The 18700-nt window shown below is 33.6% G+C and overlaps 1 protein-coding gene across 10 annotated transcripts in view; it reads left to right on the forward strand.

The window, feature by feature from the left end:
• The window catches only part of LOC129809769 (protein AF-10), a 33791-nt gene that overhangs the window by 11485 nt on the left and 3606 nt on the right, over positions 1 to 18700 (forward strand). For 4 of the 10 annotated variants that reach the window (XM_055859831.1, XM_055859830.1, XM_055859834.1 and 1 more), the window contains exons 6-9: positions 2059 to 2900; positions 7134 to 8086; positions 8148 to 8303; positions 16432 to 16678. In XM_055859831.1, the coding sequence (XP_055715806.1) occupies positions 2059 to 2900; positions 7134 to 8086; positions 8148 to 8303; positions 16432 to 16678 (2198 nt within the window). The remainder of the gene's footprint in view (positions 1 to 2058; positions 2901 to 7133; positions 8087 to 8147; positions 8304 to 16431; positions 16679 to 18700) is intronic. The other 6 variants (XM_055859833.1, XM_055859835.1, XM_055859837.1 and 3 more) reach the window with 3 other exon arrangements.

Here is an 18700-nt window from a genome sequence, read left to right on the forward strand (position 1 = left end):
ACCTATAATACATTACGAAAATTTGACATTATGAGTTGTTAAAATTTAGAACTCAAAACTTAAAGTACAAAATATTCTTTTCAACATTTTGAACCTTTCATAATTTAATAAGTCAATGACAAAAATAAAATTATTGCAGACCACAACCCAAAACTTCAAGGATCTCGGAAACTTTAGCGTCATTTTCCGAAATCTTGATGTTTTATGGGACATAAAAATTGAAATTCGAAATCTTATGATAAAATGTATTCTGTTTAATATTTTGCTATTTCTTTAGTAAAAAACAATCAATAAAAGTTTATAAATAATTTTAGACCATATAAATGTAATTCAAATATTTGGGAAAAACACTTTGTTTCGAAATTTCGAAAAGAAATGTCCTCGAAATTTAAAGAAAATGAACCCTTTTTCCAATTGCTATACTTACCGAACAATTTCAAAACTTTATTCTGTCATAGAAAAATATTTGAAGAGGATTTTGAAATACCCTGGGTCTGAGTTTTTTTTTCTTAATTTGACATTTGACTTTGAAATCTGTTGAAGATTTTTGTTCTGAACTAAATTTGTGAAGAGAGCTTCAGGTCAGAAGCGAGTCCTTGGAAAATTTCAAAAATTTACTATCCAAATTCTGAAATTTTGACATTTCATTAGATGTCAAAATTTGAATTTAACGGAAAATGTAATTTGCTCAACTACGTTTGCTTTTACTGGAACCTAATCAATTTAATATTTTAAATAGTCGAAGATAACGAGTTTTTGGCCGCTGATGAATATTTCCGGAATTTCGGAAATTTATTAAATGACATACAGGGGACCATCAATCCTACACTGAGTGAGAGAAATCTGAAAAAGTTAAAATAACATTCAGGAAATGTTTATTTTACCCTGCAGTATTGATCCGAAATAGGTGTAAAAATTATGCTTTTAAGGTGTTTTAGGGGTTAAAGTTACCCTTTTCCATGTTAATTTTACCCTTAAAAAGGTGTAAAATTAACATTAAAAAATGTCGATATATTTTTACACCTAAAAAGTGTTAAAAGCTATGAGGAAAAAAAGTTAATCGCATCCCCGTTTTTTTCTCAGTGTAATAAAAAGTGAAGCTATTTTTCACTTTTCCTTGTAAAAATGTTGCAGCTATTGCACCGCGACTTGAACAAATTTGCTCGTAGTTCTTGTATTATTTCGGCGAACATTATGAAATATGTATTTTTAGATAGCTTTTAATGCACGATTTCGAAATATATCAGACTGATAAGTCAATTCTCTTTAGGAAAAAACTCGCCAATATAATCTTCAGTGCCTCTATGCAAGGACGTATGGAAAAATGAAATGTCGAGAGGTCCCTGTATCATAATTCAAACACTGAGAAAAAAAGAGGGTGCGATTAACTTTTTTTTCTCATAACTTTAACACTTTTTAGGTGTAAAAATATATCAACATTTTTTAATGCTAATTTTACACCCTTTTAAGTGTAAAATTATCGTGAAAAAGGTAACTTTAACCAATAATACACCTAAAAAGCATAATATTTACACCGATTTCGGATCAGTTTCAATACTGCAGGGTAAAATTAACATTTCACGAATGTTATTTAAACTTTTTCGGATTTCTCTCAGTGAAGATACTGTCTCTCTTAAACTTTTTAAAATTCGAAAATTCTGACGTATAAGAAATGTCATGCATTAAAATCAAATTAATTTACAAAGTATGTCCAATCAGAGAAAAGTTAAATGAAATTCGCCTTTTGGTTCCGTATTTTGAAATTTTGACATTTTGTCAGTCTGTCAAAATTCAAATTCAAATTAACGGAAATAATGAAACCTTTAATTTTCAAAGTTCAAATAAAGTAAAGAGTTCGTGGTGAGTATTTGTCAATAGAAAACTCACAAATCGCATTAAGAAAAAAAAAACACTTTTGAGTTGTGCAAGAAAAGCATTAATGAGTGCCGCACGAAAGCCGAAAAGAGGAAAGAAAAATGGTAAATAGATGAAAGTGAAGTTAGTCTGATGGAAACCTTTCTGGGTTTCTTCTGTTTTTTTTTTTGTTTTGGCTGTCAGGTGCGAACGGAGAGCACAGCGAGTTCATCGCCGGCTCTCCAGACACCAACGGATGGTCCTCTGGGGAGTACTCTTCTCACAACTGGACCAGCTACTCTGTCCCTGCCCAAGCAGCACGTTCTGGCGAGCAATCAGCCAATGCCGGTGCAAGCGACAGCGTCAATTATTAAACCGCCTGTTATCAAGGATGTGGGCGATTTGGGTCGCGTACAGGCGGCTTCGTCGCCTTTTGCCGCCGCTACGCCGGCCGAAATGCAGCCTAGCACAACGACACAGAGTATCCGAGTGTCTGTGCCGCTGTCAACGGCATCTGTGGCTGGAATTAATCTGCCCACGAATAACAATACAAGTAGCAGCAGTCCGGGAATGCTGTCGGGGAATATTCCGAGCACCAGTACGGCTGGAAGTCTCTTTCAGCAGGCTCTGCACAATCGCTCAGCCGAACAAATGGGTAGCTTTACGATGGGACGCCTGGGAAATCCCCAGCAGTCCCAGCGGGCAAGTCCTATTGTGCAGATGCCACCGAATCATCAGAATGTCATCCTGCAGCATCAGGGCATGCAGGAGAGGCAGTCTCCTCTAGTTCAGCAAGCCGCCTCGTCGCCCCTGCTGGCCCATCCACCCGAACAGGCCAGTACTCCGGCTTCCGGGGCTGCCACGCAAATGCAGAATCTCTCGCCCATTGGGATTCACAGTCAGATCTTGACTTCCGGCAATGTGGCGGCTGTGCATCAGTCAGACAGTGGAATGCTCAAGATCACGTACGAGAAACAACCACCGCCCAGAGCTACGCCAACGCCCGTCCAGGAGGATCCACCGAATCTCCCAGGACGTCGATCAAGGTAAGAATCCTTCTCAGTCCACTCTCTTGGTAAATCATCCCGTTGTGTTTTGTTTCTCTTTGGTTTCTTCGTCACATCCTCAAACATTTCAGTCCACTTTGATTTTGGCGGGAAATATTCATAGACTGAGATTGGAAGCTCTCAGAAGAGGCACTCAGGCGAGTGAGAGGAGATAAAGACCTATTAATTTTTTATGGCTTTTTAAGAGCCAATTGATTTCTGATACCTTTGGAGACTATTGGTGATTAGATTGAAATGGACAAGGGGTTCATAGGTTAAAGATTCTCAGTGACTATTTTTTTATATACGCAAAAAATTTTAATCACTTAATTTAAAAAAATGGAGAAAAGGATTAATAATAATTTTTACTTCAATTTGACACTGAATAAATGCAGAATCACGTAAGAAAAGCTTTGAACATTTTTAGGCTTTGTTATGAAGATCAAATTGACATACAGTGGGTGTCAATAGTTTGTTGCCTAATGCATGTTTGAGAAATCAATTGAAAAAAATGATAGAAAAAATTACTTTTTAAAATTTTTCTTTTTGCAGATGAGTTCCCTGTAATCCGTAGATATTATTTATATTTTTCAAAAAAAAAAAATTAATTTTATTTCATATCAAAAATAATTGTTTTCCGAAAGTTGGTCATTTTTGAAAAATCAAAAGTTTGTTGCCTCATTTAAAAAAACTAATTCAAAATAGTCAAAACATGCAACCAACTTAATGTAAACCAGTTACATTTTGAGTTTATGTCATTTGAAGAGCAAAAGGTGTATTTGTACATTTTTAAAGTTGTCAGTGGTAAATATATGTATATAAAAATGATGTTAAATAATAAGAAATAATCTGTTTTTTGATATTTTATAATTTAGAGTAAGGGCAGAATCACATTGACAGTAAAATGCTCACCGTCACCGTCAAAGCCCTCACCGTATTTCGTTAATTTACGCATTTTCATTGCAATTCTTACGCAAATTCTGAATTACCGTGTTACCTTATGTCATACTCGGTGGCACTAGGTGAAAATAGTTTAAGAAAATTGAATAAATAAAGCGGAAATGCGATAAACGGTGAGCAATAAAACTGTACGAAAAACTGTAGCAAAAAAATCCTAGTTTTTTTTGCTTACCGTTTATCGCATTTTCGCTTTATTTCTTCAATTTTCTTATACTATTTTCACCTAGTGCCACCGAGTATGACATAATGTAACACGGTAATTCAGAATTTGCGTAAGAATTGCAATGAAAATGCGTAAATCAACGAAATACGGTGAGGGCTTTGACGGTGACGGTGAGCATTTTACTGTCAATGTGATTCTGCCCTAAAAATGGAAAATTACAAAAAGTTGAAAGGTGGGAAATCGTCCAGATACTACCGGAATGAATCTGCATCGTTAATTGCCAAATTTTATGGAAAATCACGAAAGGTTATTACATAAAATATTCAAATATTATAATGGTGAGGCACGAGTACATCTGAAAAACGCTACTTGTAGACCCAGGGTTTCGACTCAGAGAGTCGATAACCGCATTGTAAGTATCTCTGATAGTGACCCAATGATGTTTGTTTCATAAATTGAAAGATAGTTGGTTACTGAAGGAACACCGGTCCCTACTGTTACAAAAACAAGCCCATATTGAAAGAAAATGATAAGAATGTTTGGGTAGCTCTCAATATTCCATTGGTAAGCAAGACCAATCTGAATAAAAAGTTGTTAATTTACTTGAAACATGTTCAACAAGTAAAACTACAACATTTTATCCAGATTAAACTAGCTAACCAATGGAATATTGCTAGTCACCCAAATATTCTTACCATTTTCCTTCAAAATGGGCTGGTTTTTGTAACAGTAGAGACCTGTATTCCTTCAGTAACCAACTGTCTCTCAATTTATGAAGCAGGCATCATTGGGTCACTATCACAGATACTACAATGCGGTTATCGACTCTCTGAGTCGAAACCCTGGGTCTACAAGTAGCGTTTTTCAGATGTACTCGTGCCTCACCATTATAATATTTGAATATTTTATGTAATAACCTTTCGTGATTTTCCATAAAATTTGGCAATTAACGATGCAGATTCATTCCGGTAGTATCTGGACGATTTCCCACCTTTTAACTCCGTCTAACATGCCATTTTAACCTAAATTATGAATTATCAAAAAACAGATTATTTCTTGTTATTTATTATCACTTTTAAACACATGTATTTATCATATCGCACATTGAATATTACAACGGCGGATCTTGGTTTTTGTCAATTTTGAGATATTGCTGTTTTCTGATAGGAAATTTAATAAATATTCATTATATTTAATAATCTCAACAACTTTGTTAGAAATATTTTTCATAATTTTGAGTATTTGTCAAGCTTGCAGAACAAAAATAGCATAAAAGTGGCGTATAATTATTTCTATGAGTGTTTTTAGTGTTACAATGGCGCTATCTGAGGAATCATACGCCACTATTCCACTGACCATGAATCCTACGCCACTGTATCACTAAACGGCATTCATTTTTTGACATTTCGAGGAATAAACAGTGACAACATAACCTAGTTATCGCTCGTGCAGTGCAGTGGATTGTTTTGTAGAGAGAAATTGCAAGATGGAAAAGGTATACAATGGACCACTTCCTCTAAAAGATACAAAGAAACGTGATTTTATTTCTTTGTGTGACTGAAATCTTATTCTAAAAAAGCACTACACATTTTATCAAAATCTTGACTAAATTGTAAATATTCGAATCTTGACTTTTTTATATAAAAAATGTCAATTGTATATAGAGTACAAAGAGATCTGAAGAAATGAATTGGATTCATGGACAAATAAAATGAAATATAAATAAAATACACAACTTTTCATTATTTATTTTTAATTTCAATGGGTCTAGGATTTTTAAAATTAATTTATAGTTGAACAACAAAAGAAATATTGTTGAAATCCAATAAAAAAATAATTCTATTAAAATTTAAATTACTAAACAAGAGGCGTATCTTAAAATCCTTGTCTGGATTTTTAGTATTACAGTGACGTATAATTTTGGCAATTTTGCCGCATAAGTGTAAAAGTGACGGATTATTTTTTATTTTTTTAAATAACTATATTTTTGGGTAATAAAAGTCCAACATTTCGAGTTCCACATAATGTGCTCTATCCAGTGGAATCATATACAAACAATCTTTAAAATTTGTAAATGAAAATAAGAAAATATTATCAAATTTAGTTTCTGAGGCCGTCTCCTGAAAAATGCTGAAATCTGACATCCGCCATTGTAATATTCAATGTGCGATGTACAACTTTAGAAATGTCCAAACCCACTATTGGCCTCTCAAATGACATAAACTCAAAATATAGCCGGTTTATTTTAAGTTGGTTGCATGTTTTGACCATTTTGAATTAGTTTTTTACTTGGATGCTTTGCCACCCCTTTTGTTTCGAAGTTAGTTGAGACATAACCTCAAATAAAAAAATAAATTTGAGGTTATGCTATAACTAACCTCAAAACAGAAATGCTGTATCATGTTTTTCACTCAATTTTTGTAATTTCTAATAGGAAATATGTAGTAAGATTGAATATTTAAAAACGTATTCGCTGTATTTTCTTTAGAAATCATTCGAATACCATAACCTCACATTTTCAAAAACCACGAAAAAATAAATCAAATATAAATAAATAAGTTAAAAGAATTAAATTTAAAGATCTTAATAAAAAGTCAGTGAATAAAGTATAAGTATAAAATCAGTGCAACGTATAAACCCCTTCATTTTTAAAACCAATCGAGTGCTGTTGCACATTTCTGCAGAGTTAGCAACAGATACTGAATTTTGTGCTATGAATATTTCTCAGCTGAAAACAGCTTTTTGCGCTAATTTTTTTTTTCTCCATGTGTATAATGTAACATTTATGTTTTATAGTTACAATTTTCTCTCCACAATAATTTTTGCCTTTGTTGGTTCTTTTATTTTTTTTTTTTTCATGTAAGCCTCTCTTCCTTTTTTTTTAAATGTATTATTATCCTCTCTTAACATTGTCTGCCGATTTTTCTGTATCATCTTGTAATCTTTTGCTTCCATTCACATCTTCTTTCCTTTTGGCTTTCTGCGAAAACAAAATCACAAAAAAAATCACAAAACCACATGCAAAAATGCCCTAATTTTTTTTGGTGTTCAAAAAAATCATGCACAAAAACATGTCCCAAAAAAAACCAAAAAAAAAAACAATGTTAAAGTAGTAAGTCACGATCATCAAAGAAACGTCCAACGGCCTCATCTGCAAATTCATCATCAGTCAAAAATCAAAAGAATGTGGTGCAGTTCGATTCGAGCACCTTTCCCACTGCAACTGAATGTACTTTTTCCATCACAAATAGTCACACAACATCAGCTGCTGGGGGGCACAATCATGGCGATTTTGGGGGTGGTGTTGTTGGGGGCTTTGGAGGAGGAGGCGGAAGTGGTTTGGAGACCCAAATGGTGGCAAAGGCATCACGGCCAGCAACTCGTGGGCTCGTGATGAGTGAAACGCCACCGCCTCATTCTACTTCCAGGACCCCAGAAACGACGGTTAATTTTGCTTCGGCTGTCTCGGGGGGTGGTAGTTCGTTTGCGGGATTAAAGTTCACCTATGAATCGCAACCTTCGACGTCATCGACTGTGGCAGCATCAAGTAGTCTGCCGCCAAAGGATTCACCACCGAGTAGTCCAGGAAGTGAAGCTGGTGCTTCGACACGAAAGAGAAGTCGCAAGGCGGCGGCGGCAGCAGCGGCAACTGTTGCAGCTGCATCGAATCCGAGTCAGGTGGAATCGAAGGAGCTCAAGATATTCCAAAATGGCATCCATGTCACTCATATGTTGGGCAATCAACTCAATCCGGCCAGTAGCGTGGCTCAGAAGATGTCAGATCAGCTTCACATGGAAATTGAGGCACACAGCGTATACACATCGCCAGCCATGGACACTAGTCCTCAGCTCGTGGGACCTCCATTTCCCGGGAAACACACACCGTACAGCAGTTCCAAGGCAGCAGCAACGCAAGGTCCGCCATCTCTGACTACGATGCTAGGAGCAGGATCCGGATCGAGTAGTGGATCAGGAACGACGCCACAGAGCCTAGAGCAACTGCTGGAACGACAATGGGAACAAGGATCGCAATTTCTAATGGAGCAGGCTCAGCATTTTGACAGTAAGTCTAACGGCGACGCCAGGGAATATTTCGGAGGGCTTTAATTTCTTTTCTCTCCCAGTTGCTTCATTGCTGTCCTGCCTGCATCAGCTGCAGACGGAAAATGTGAGGCTGGAAGAACATGTGAACAATCTAGTGGCCAGGCGGGATCATCTACTGGCAGTTAATGCTCGGCTGGCCATTCCACTGGCCAATCCCAATGCTGCAACTGGTCAAGGTGAGTACAAAATCTTCTGCAAACCATCTCAAAACATTTTTATTTTAAAGATTTTTAATAATAATTATAAAAAAAATCTTTATACAGTCAAGTGTGCTAATAGGGGCACTTCGCTATATGGATCGTTTATGACTATATTGAAATGATGAACTGACTCTGATTGAAATGTCAAAAACATGTTTACTAAACAAAAGTTATTGTGCGTTGGGCATAAGACGTAGTCGGTTAATAATAATTAAAAAAAAACTATCCGTAAGAAAAATCTCAAATTCGATCAGTTAAAAAATAAATAAAATAATCTTGCAAAAAAATTAAAGCCCATCACCAGTAAAACAAGTTTAAATTTTTGAAAACTTGCTGTTGTTACTGGTATGAAAGATTATGTTATAGAATAAAAGTGGTACGGATACTTAAAGACCTCATGATTATTCCTCGACGGTCAATTTATTCCAGAATAAAACATCGTTAGAGCAAAAAGAAATTTTTGATCCACGGAAACGTTTTGAAAAACATGGATTGGATATACATTAAAGGAACGTGAAAACGTTCCTGTAAAATCTGAAAAGCTTCTAAGAATCACAGAAGTGTTTTTAGAAATGCAAAAACTCATTTAAGAAACAAGAAACGTTCCGATGACTTCGTAAACGTATCCAAGATGCATGGAAACGTATAGGCAAATATACACCCAAAAAACATAGAAAAACATCGACAAACCCGAAAGTGTTTTTTTGAAACACGAAAACACTTCTAGAATTGCGAAAATGCACTCAAGAAATACAAAAGCATTCTCTGAATCGCACAATTATTTCAATACTTAGAAATGTTTCTATGATCGCAGAGAGGATTCTGTAATCGTAGTAACTTTTCTGTAATCGTCAAAATTTTTCTGTAACCGCAAAAATGTTTCAACAGTCGCAGAAATGTTTTTCTGAGTTGCAGAAACGATGTATAATCTCAGAAACATATCTAAAATCGTAGAAACTATTATAATCTCCGAAACGTTTCTGTAATCGCAGAACCCGATTTTGTGATCGCAGAATCGTTGCCATAATCGTAGAAACGTTTTTCTAAAGCGCAGAAACGTTTTCTGAATCCCAGAAATATTTTTACAATCTCAAAAACGTTTCTATAATCGCCGAAGCGTTTCTGTAATCGATGAAACGTTTCTATAATCGCAGAAATGTTTTTTTCTAAAGCACAGAAACGTTTTCTAAATTGCAAAATATTTCTACAGTCTCAGAAACGTTTCTACAATCGCCGAAGCGTTTCTGTAATCGTCGAAATGCTTCTATAATCGCAGAAACGTTTCTATAATCCTAGAAACGTTTTCCCTAAGGCGCAGAAACGTTTTCTAAATCGCAAAAATGTTTTCTAAATCGCAAAATATTTCTACAATCTCAGAAATGTTTCTATAATCGCCGAAGCGTTTCTGTAATCGCAGAAACGTTTTTTTCTAAAGCACAGAAACGTTTTCTAAATCGCAAAATATTTATACAATCTCAGAAACGTTTCTATAATCACCGAAGCGTTTCCGTAATCGAGGAAACGCTTCTATAATCGCAGAAATGTTTCTATAATCTTAGAAACGTTTTCCCTAAAGCGCAGAAACTTTTTCTAAATCGCAAAAATGTTTTCTAAATCGCAAAATATTTCTACAATCTCAGTAACGTTTCTATAATCACCGAAGCGTTTCTGTAATCGACGAAACGTTTCTATAATCGCAGAAACGTTTCTAAATCGCAAAATATTTCTACAATCTCAGAAACGTTTCTATAATCGCCGAAACGTTTCTGTAATCGCAGAAACGTTTCTATAATCACCGAAACGTTTCTGCAATCGCAGAAACATTTCTTCTAGAGAGCAGAAACATTTTCTGAATCTCAGAAATATTTCTATAATCTCAGAAACGATTCTATAATCATCGAAACGTTTCCGTAATCGCACAAACGCTTGTATTATCTTAGAAATATTTCTATAATCGTAGAAAAGTTTTTCTAAAGTGTAGAAATGTTTTTATGTATCGCATGAACGTTTCTATGATCTCAGAAACATTTCTATAATCGCAGAAACATTTTTATAATCGCCAAAATGTTTCTGTAATCGCAGAAATGCTTCTATTGTTGTAAAAACGTTACTATTGACGTAGAAACGTTTCTATAATCATAGAAACGTTATCCTGAAGCGCAAAAACGTTTTCTGAAGCGCAGAAACGATTTCTGAGTCGTAGAAAGGTTTTTGTAATATCTGAAACATTTCTACAATCGTCGAAATGTTTCTGTAACCACAAAAAAACATTTCTGTAATCTCCGATACGTTCTAATCATCGTAGAAACGTTTTCTATATAGTAGAAATGTTTCTGCAATCCATAGATACGTTTGTAAGAGTTATTGAACTTAATATACAAAAACGAGAATACATTTGGTCAAAAATATTCTGAAAAACAACGCGAATATGATCGCGAAAATTCTTATAAGAAATACGGGAATATAGAAACGCAAAAATTATCCAAAAGCAATGGAAACATTGCAATAATCGTCGAAATGTGTTAGAGAAACACGAAAAGTTTGTATTAATTCCAAAATCTATTATGTAGATAAGATAGCGCGTACAAAATGCACAAGAGAAACGCTTCTATGAATTGAAAAACTGCATTCAATTAACGTGAACATGTTTCTAGAATCGTGGAATCAAATTGAAGAAACTAAACGTTTCTGTAAATACAAGAACGCTCACGAGAACCCTGAAATGCTTTTAAAATTGAAGAAACACTTCCATAAATCAAATAAATATGCTACTATAAAGAAAAACCTTGGCTATTTGTTTGTTAAAAGGTTAAAAGTTTACTGTTTTTATAAAATGTCAAAAAAAGTTTGGTTTAATTATGAAAATTCATTATTTTTCACAATTTTTTTACAACATCCAGTTTTCTTGTATTTCAAACCTTTTCTTCCAAAGGAAAATCCATAAAACTGCAGAATCACATTTTTTTCAATCATTGAAGAAACACGAAACGGTCGAGAAACACCATATTTCTCGAAATGGGACTGAAATGTTAATCTTTTTTCTCTTATGCGTTGCCCTTCTGTATGTTCCGCCAGAAATAAATTTAGGCCACGCTTCCAAAAAAAATATTTTCATCAATATTAAGAATATTGTAATTTTCTATCCTCACAAAAAAAGGTGTGAAACTTTTAATAAAAATTCTACAAGGAACATTAGATTGAAATCACGAGAATGTAAGTTCTCTGTACCATTTAGATCAACTTTCCTCAGAAATTGCTTTTTTGAAGGATATTGCCTATATTCTGTCAAATTTTTAATGAAAATTGCTCCCAATGAGTGAAGGCTTTTAGAAAGGACAACAGTAAAAAAAAACAGTAAAAAGTTCCCACAAAGTGGTTTTCCAAATTATGTATCTGTCCTTTTCTGTAAGAAGTCCCCAAACTGTTCAAAAATTTACACTTTAATGGAAAGGAATGGGAAATTTCATGGGAAAAAAGTCAACTAAATTTGACCACAAATATCCATTGATTTTTTTAAAATAGTAATCTTGTTAAGAGACCATTAAAGTCAATTTCAATGGGGTTTCATTTAAATTTTGCAAATGGGTTTTAATGCCAATTGTCAGGGGAACATGTTGTTGACAGAATAAAGGACAGGCTGTCCTCTATGTCTTCCTCATTCCGGCAATAATTAGCTCTTTTAGCACAATTGTCTGATATGTCAATGTTGGAGAGAGATTTATTCATCAAACTGTCCAAAATAAAATTATTGCTGATACACTCAATTTCTCTCTTTCATTTCCCAATTGATTTTCCCAAAAACTCAATAATAGCTCTCTAAAGTCTTTTTGTGTGTTCATCATGCATTTAGAGAGAGTTTAAGGGCAGACTTTCTGACCTAAATCTGTTTTTTTTTTTGTGGAAGACAAAACTCCAACAATGCCAAGTTGTAAGTTAACTTATTCAAAAAGCGATTGATTTCTTACTCTCACTTTGCTCTTTGTCGTTTTTTATTCAGTGTCCTCTTCTACTTTTGATTTATTTCACTTTTTGGGGTGCAAGAAAATTTATGCTGAGGTGGAATTATTGACTGAAAATGCAGAATTGCATTTTCATCGATATTTTTCCAACTTTTGAGGCAGTTGTAAGATTTATGTGAAATTTTTCATTAAATGCTTACAATCTGATTTCGTGTCAAAAGTGTTTTAAATAATGTAAAAATCATACTGCTTCTTTTTATTATAAATTGTGTTATGTATAAACAAATTATTTTCAGTCGCTTTATAATTGTTTGGAATAGATCTAGAAGTTCTATGATATCTTGGCTAGATTTATCATAGATTGAATAACTGAATAACGCTTCCAGTGAATCCAGACTTTCCTCAAATCACTTGATACTTATGACGACAAACATTTTAAAATTTACGAAGTTATAAGACATTAGAATGACCAAATATTTTTACGCTTTAAATGGTTTTATATAATATATCATTCTTGTATAACAGTTTATAAGAGACGTACAATACAAATTAATTACCAAATTACTTTGCTCTGTAATCACAGAAAAGTTTCGAAAATCGTTTTTGCAATCGCACAAATGTTTCTATAGACGTAGAAACGTATCTGCAATCGCAGAATCGTTTCCAGAATTTCAGGAACGTTTCCAGAGTTGCACAAACGTTTCTATAATCGTTTCTACAATCGCACAAACATTTCTATAGACGTAGGTGTCTGTAATCGCAGAATCATTTCCAGAATTTCAGAAACGTTTCCAGAATTTCACAAACGTTTCTGTAATCATAGAAACGTTTCCAAAATCGTTTTTACAATCGTACAAATGTTTCTATAGACGTAGAAATGTTTCTGTGATCGCAGAATCATTTCCAGAATTTCAGGAATGTTTCCAGAATTTCACAAACGTTTCTGTAATCATAGAAATGTTTCCAAAATCGTTTTTACAATCGCACAAATGTTTCTATAGACGCAGAAATATTTCTGTAATCGCAGAATCGTATCCAGAGTTTCAGGAACGTTTCCAGATTTCTACAAACGTTTCTGTAATCATAGAAACGTTTCCAAAATCGTTTCTACAATTGCACAAATGATTCTATAAACGCAGTAACGTTCCTGCAATCGCAAAATCGTTTCCAGAATTTCAGAAATGTTTCCAGAATTCCAAAAACATTTCCATAATGACAGAAACGTTTCCAAAATCGTTTTTACAATCGCATAAATGTTTCTATAGACGCAGAAATGTTTCTTTAATGGCAGAATCATGTCCAGAATTTTAGAAACGTTTCCAGTATTCCACAATCCACAAGCGTTTCTGTAATCACAGAAACGTTTCCAAAATCGTTTCTACAATCGCACAAATAATTCCAGAATTTCAGAAACGTTTCCGCCGAAATCGTAGAAACATTTCAATAATTTCACAAACATTTTCAAAATCATAGAAACGTTTCCTGCAATCTGTGAGAAACGTGATATTTATGGAGAATAAACCTTTACTATCAAAGGTTTGTAGATGAACAAGTCTTTGTTGTAAAATCTTTCTCAATGAGTGCGAGTAAATATGAGTTTCCAGACACCTTGAAGAAGCTAAATTTTTTATACCAAGTTTGTGAAAATTGTAAAAAGTGTCTTTATTTCCCCTAATTGCCCTGAAAAAATTATAACGCAATTTACGAACGGATCTCAGAGAAAATTTTAAAAACTTGACTAGCGATAAAGCCTTCGAGACTGATTCGAAAGCTCTGGGAAAATTTTATTAGTAGTCTCTGAATTATTTAAAATTAACAAAGGTTTGTTTATTTCAACAAAAGTTCGTAGGGACACAAACCTCTATTCATGTTGGCAAACGTTTGTAGATGAACACACCTTTTGTTTTTTTGTTTTTTTTTTTTTGAAAAGCTTTGTGGATAAACAAACCTTTGACTAACTTGACGAAGGTTTGTAGATGAACTACCTTTTCTTTATTTTAACAAAGCTTTGTATATGGACTGACCTTTGTTTTTATAAAGCCCTGTAGATGAACAAACCTTTCTTCATATTGACAAATGTTTGTAGATGAACAATCCTATCGTTCATTTCATTTAAGGTTTGTAGATGAATAAACGTTTGTTCATTTGAATTCAAAATTGTAGATGAACAAATTTTTGTCTGTTTCTGCAAAGCTCTGTAGATGAACAATCTTCGTCTATTTTAACAAAGGTTTGTGGATGAACAAATCTTTATTAATTTCAACAAAAGTTTGCAGATAAACAATCCTTTTGTTGATTTTTACAAAGCTTCTTAAATGAATAAAACTTCGTTCATTTTTACAAACATTTGTAGATGAACAATCTTTTGTTCTTTGTGCTAAGCTTTTGTTGATTTTTTATAAAGCTTTGTGGATGAACAAACCTTCGTTCATTTTGACAAAGGTTAATAGATGAATAACCTTTTATATATCTTGATACAAGTTAGTAGATAGATGAACAAAACATAGCTCAGTTTTTACAAAGCTTTGTAGAGAACCCCTTTGAGTCATTTGAGCGAAGGTTTGTAGACGAAGAAACCTTTGTTCATTTCTACAAAACTCTGTAAATAAAAAACTTTAATTCATTTTAACAAAGGTTTGTGGATGAACAAACCTTTGTTTTTGCAAATATTTGTAAATGAACAAACCTTTGTTTATTTTGACTAACATTTGGAGATCAATAATCTTGTGTACTTTCAGAAAGCTTTGTAGATAACCAATTCTTTACTTATTAAAAAAAATTGTAGATGAAAACAACTTTGTTCTCTTTTGGCAAAGGTTTGTAGATGAACAATCTTCCTTCATTTTGACAAACATTTGTAGATGAATAGTTTTTTTTTTCTTTTTGCAAAGCTTTGTAAATGAAAGAAACTTTTGTTCACTTTAACAAAGGTTTGTAAACGAACAAACCTTGTTTTATTTCAACAAAAGTTTGAAGATTAACAAACCTTTGTTCATTTCTGCATAACTTGTTAAATGAACAAATCTTCGTTCATTTCGACAAAAGTCGATAGATGAACATTTTTTTTCTTTTTTTGCAATATTTTGTAGATTAACAAATCTTTGCTCATTTTTACAAAGTTTTGTAGATGAATAAGCTATTCTTCGTTTCAATAAAAGTTTGTAGATAAACAAACTTGTTTTTCATTTCAACAAAGGTTTGTAGATGAAAAACAGCTTTAAGCGCATTACAAACAATGACTTGTTCATTTAAAAAACTTTGTAAAATTAACAAAGTTTTGTCTTCTACAAACTTTTGTTGAAATGAAAAACAAAACTTTGTTAATTTTACAAAGCTTTGTAAATGAACAAGTCATTGTTTGTAATGGGCCTAAAGCGGTCTTCAGACTAGAGTTTTAGCCGTTTTAGCCCAGTTCCTGAAAATCAAAATCCCAAATAGCCACCAATTTTATTGCTTTTCTCCAAATCTAATATAGGTCCTTTGTTCTTAATTAACTAATTCTAAGCTTTTTCTATCTGAAGCCTGTATAAGATTCAAACTTACTGGCCAAAATACAATCTTCTATCTCCTAATTTTGTAAAGTTACAAATTTATTTCCAAAGTACAAATTTTTGACTGTTTTATCTTCTTGCATTTCTAAAAAAATTCTAAGCATACAAAAACTTAACGATCTGTGAAGTAACTTTCCCTATAAAGTTTTACTTAACAGGGTCAACATTAACGTTACGACGGCGACGGACCAAATTTTTATGAATTCAAATTTTTAAGTTTGAGGAAAAAATTATTTAATTAATGTGTAAAAAACATTTTAAAGTTCCGTTGATATTTTTTTTTACTTACTTAAAGTTGTTTTTTTTAATATTCTGATTTGAAATGTAAACATTAAATAAATAAAAAATCTGAAAAATGAAATAATAAAAATGAAACTGTTTTATTTTGAGGAAGATTTCTTACAAGAATATGTAGAAGCCATAAAGTAATCAAGAATTCATTATTTGAGATAATTAGAGAATTACAGAACATTTTTTTTTAAGTTCTGAATCCATTTGGAGGATATAAAATTCTGTTAATAATTAATTAAATTATTTTTTTTAATTAGCTTTATTTGTAAAATTGCGCCACTGAATTTAGTCGTTCGTTTGCAGTTCAATTCAACAGCATGAATGTGAATGGTCCCTCGGAGGCCACAGCAGCTGCGGCGGGCCGCACGAGTCGATCATCGGCGTCGGGACAGCCATTCAGTGTCCAGCCGACAGTTCAGCAAACTCCTGCCCAACCCTCGCAGCCGCAGCTGCAGCAGATTCCGGTGGAGAATGGCGTAGACTTCCGACATTCGGCCGTTTCCGCTGTTACAATTACGCCCCATCAGCCCCCTAGCGGCGGGAGTGTGAGGTGAGTAGGGTGGTTTTTTGAGTGTTATCTTCCTCCACGCGAAGGGTAAGGGATTAGCAGAATTTCGAGCACCTTGAGCTGGAAGGCGGCTCTGGAGAGGAATTAAATTTCCTCTCTCCCTTCATGCATTATTGAGGGAAACACGTGCTGGAAGTTGTTCTGTTTTCTGCTTCTTCTGCAAATGGAACGTTCCTTTTGTAGAGAAAGTAATACAAAGTTTTAAGCAAAATTGTATGCAGCTTTTTGTCTATTTTATTTTTGCCAGAAATGCTTTGTAATGAAGAGAAGTTTCTGGTGGAAAATTCTTCCATACTCTTCAACAAAATTTGATGTATCGTATTTTTCTTGTATCTTACCTTATATCGTCGTTCATTTGGGGAGAAAATGATGGTTTTGTTTAACAAAGGTTTCTCTATGTAAGTAAATTACAACATCCAATATTTTGTGGTTTCCAGGGAAGGTAGAGTCGAGCGAGAAACCTCTTTTCGAACGGTTTCAGTAAGAAAGAACATCAATTAGTTATGTTGATAGTTACATTTCTATTTTTTTGCTGTTAATCCCGCCCTCTAAAAAATTAACCACGCCTTCTATAAGCATTGTACGAAAAATGAACGTTACTTAATTTTGTAGAATTTTTTTCGAAATTCGTACTTGAAATTATCTAGCCATCATGGGAACGAAACGGGAAATAAAAATGTCTTTGGCTTCCTAAAGCAGTCTTTGAATGTCTTTTCACTTAGAAAAACTGAAGTTGTGAATACTCTACTCATAATAGTTTTCTATTTGTAAAAAATGTTTTTGATGCTCGAAAAATTTGAAATGAATTTTGAATTTTCGAAATTCGAAAAAAAATTATGTAAGTTATTCAGTGATTATGAAAGGATCTGATTAATATTGGGGCAAGAACGACATGAATATTGTTAGTTTGATTCTCTCCACGACAAATTGAAATTTGACACCCATTGATAATTGAGACACTTCGAAATTCGGACTTGAAATTCTCTAGCTAACATGAGGATGAAATAGAAAATAAAAATATCTTTGGCCTTCAAAACCGATCTTTGAATGTCTTTTCCTTTAGGCAAACTTCAATTGTCAATGTTAATTACGGCTTATTTATTTGCACAAAATATCTCTGATGTTCAAAGAATTTAATCAGAATTTCTAATTTTCGAAATTACAAAAATGCGAGTTATTCAGTGTTTATGAAAAGATCCAATAATGGGCCAAGAATATTGTGAGTTCGTTTTTCCCCACAACAGAGTAAAGTTTGACAAACATTGGCACTTGAGACACTTTGAAATTCAATAGCCATCTCGCAAACGAAACAAGAAGTCAAAATATTTTTGCTTTGGCTTTCGAAACCAATCTTCGAATATCTTTTCTTTCGGGCGAATTCCAGGTGTGATTCCGCATTACAGTTCACTATTTGAACGAAATATCTGTGATGTTCGGAAGAAATTAAATAGAATTTTGATTTTCGAAATACGAAAAAGTTTCCGAGAGTTATTCAGTGATTATGAAGCAAGGTTCTAATATTGGGGCAGGAATGTTGTAAGCCTCGTTCCTTTGATTTTCCTCACAACATTGTCAAGTTTGACCACTGTTAACACTTCATTTCATACACTTTTAAATTCGAACTTGAAACTCCCTAGCCATCACGGGGACGAAACGGAAAATAAAAATATCTTTTTGGCTCTTAAAACTGGTCTTCAAATGTCATCTCTCTTGGACAAATTCCAGTTCTGAATGCTAACAATTGCTTTCAGTTTTCACAAAATGTCTTTGATGTTTGAAAAATTAAAACAGTATTTCGAATATTCGAAATTCGAAAAAATTGTGCAAGTTTGACAATTCGCGTTCAGTGATTATGAAGGGATCTAATGTTCGGTTAGAAATATTAGATTTCCATTTCTTTGCATGCCAGATCATCTTTGATCGGCATCACTAGATTCTACCAGACTGGATCAGGCTAAATTCGTTTCTCTTTTCCTTTCTTTCTTCTCTGTTATTATTTTCTGA

This window comes from Phlebotomus papatasi, chromosome 1, assembly GCF_024763615.1.
Source record: "Phlebotomus papatasi isolate M1 chromosome 1, Ppap_2.1, whole genome shotgun sequence".
Classification (NCBI taxonomy): domain Eukaryota; kingdom Metazoa; phylum Arthropoda; class Insecta; order Diptera; family Psychodidae; genus Phlebotomus; species Phlebotomus papatasi.